At 53.6% G+C, this 291-nt stretch overlaps 1 protein-coding gene across 1 annotated transcript in view; it reads right to left on the bottom strand.

Moving 5' to 3' along the window:
• Positions 1–50: 50 nt before the first annotated feature.
• Positions 51–291, bottom strand: part of LOC119588049 — a 654-nt gene continuing 413 nt past the window's right edge. The window contains exon 2 of the mRNA XM_037936748.1: positions 51–291. This exon is cut by the window's right edge and continues 233 nt beyond it. Within this exon, the coding sequence (XP_037792676.1) occupies positions 120–291 (172 nt within the window). The 3' untranslated portion in view covers positions 51–119.

Raw genomic sequence — 291 nt, 5'->3', positions numbered from 1 at the left:
GACTAATTACCTGCCCTACTTGAGGAGGAACACGCATGAAACATCAAAAGGGCCATTTACTTATTTATTTACACACGATAAAGGAATACGTTGCTGTTGCTCTTTTATGAAAGAACGATTTACCTGCCATTACCACCGCCATATCCCCCACCGGTGGAAATGGCATTGGACCCGTGGCCGCTGCCCCCGCCTGAGGGAAGGCTGCCAACACCAACCAGCTCAGCTCGGACAATGCTGGCACCGCTGGATCTGCCGTGGCCGCCTCGAGAGCCACCTCCACGGGAGCCATAA

Source organism: Penaeus monodon, chromosome 23 (assembly GCF_015228065.2).
Source record: "Penaeus monodon isolate SGIC_2016 chromosome 23, NSTDA_Pmon_1, whole genome shotgun sequence".
Classification (NCBI taxonomy): Eukaryota; Metazoa; Arthropoda; class Malacostraca; order Decapoda; family Penaeidae; genus Penaeus; species Penaeus monodon.
The sequence above is the reverse complement of the archived record's forward strand: the minus strand, read 5'-3'. Positions and strand labels throughout refer to the sequence as shown.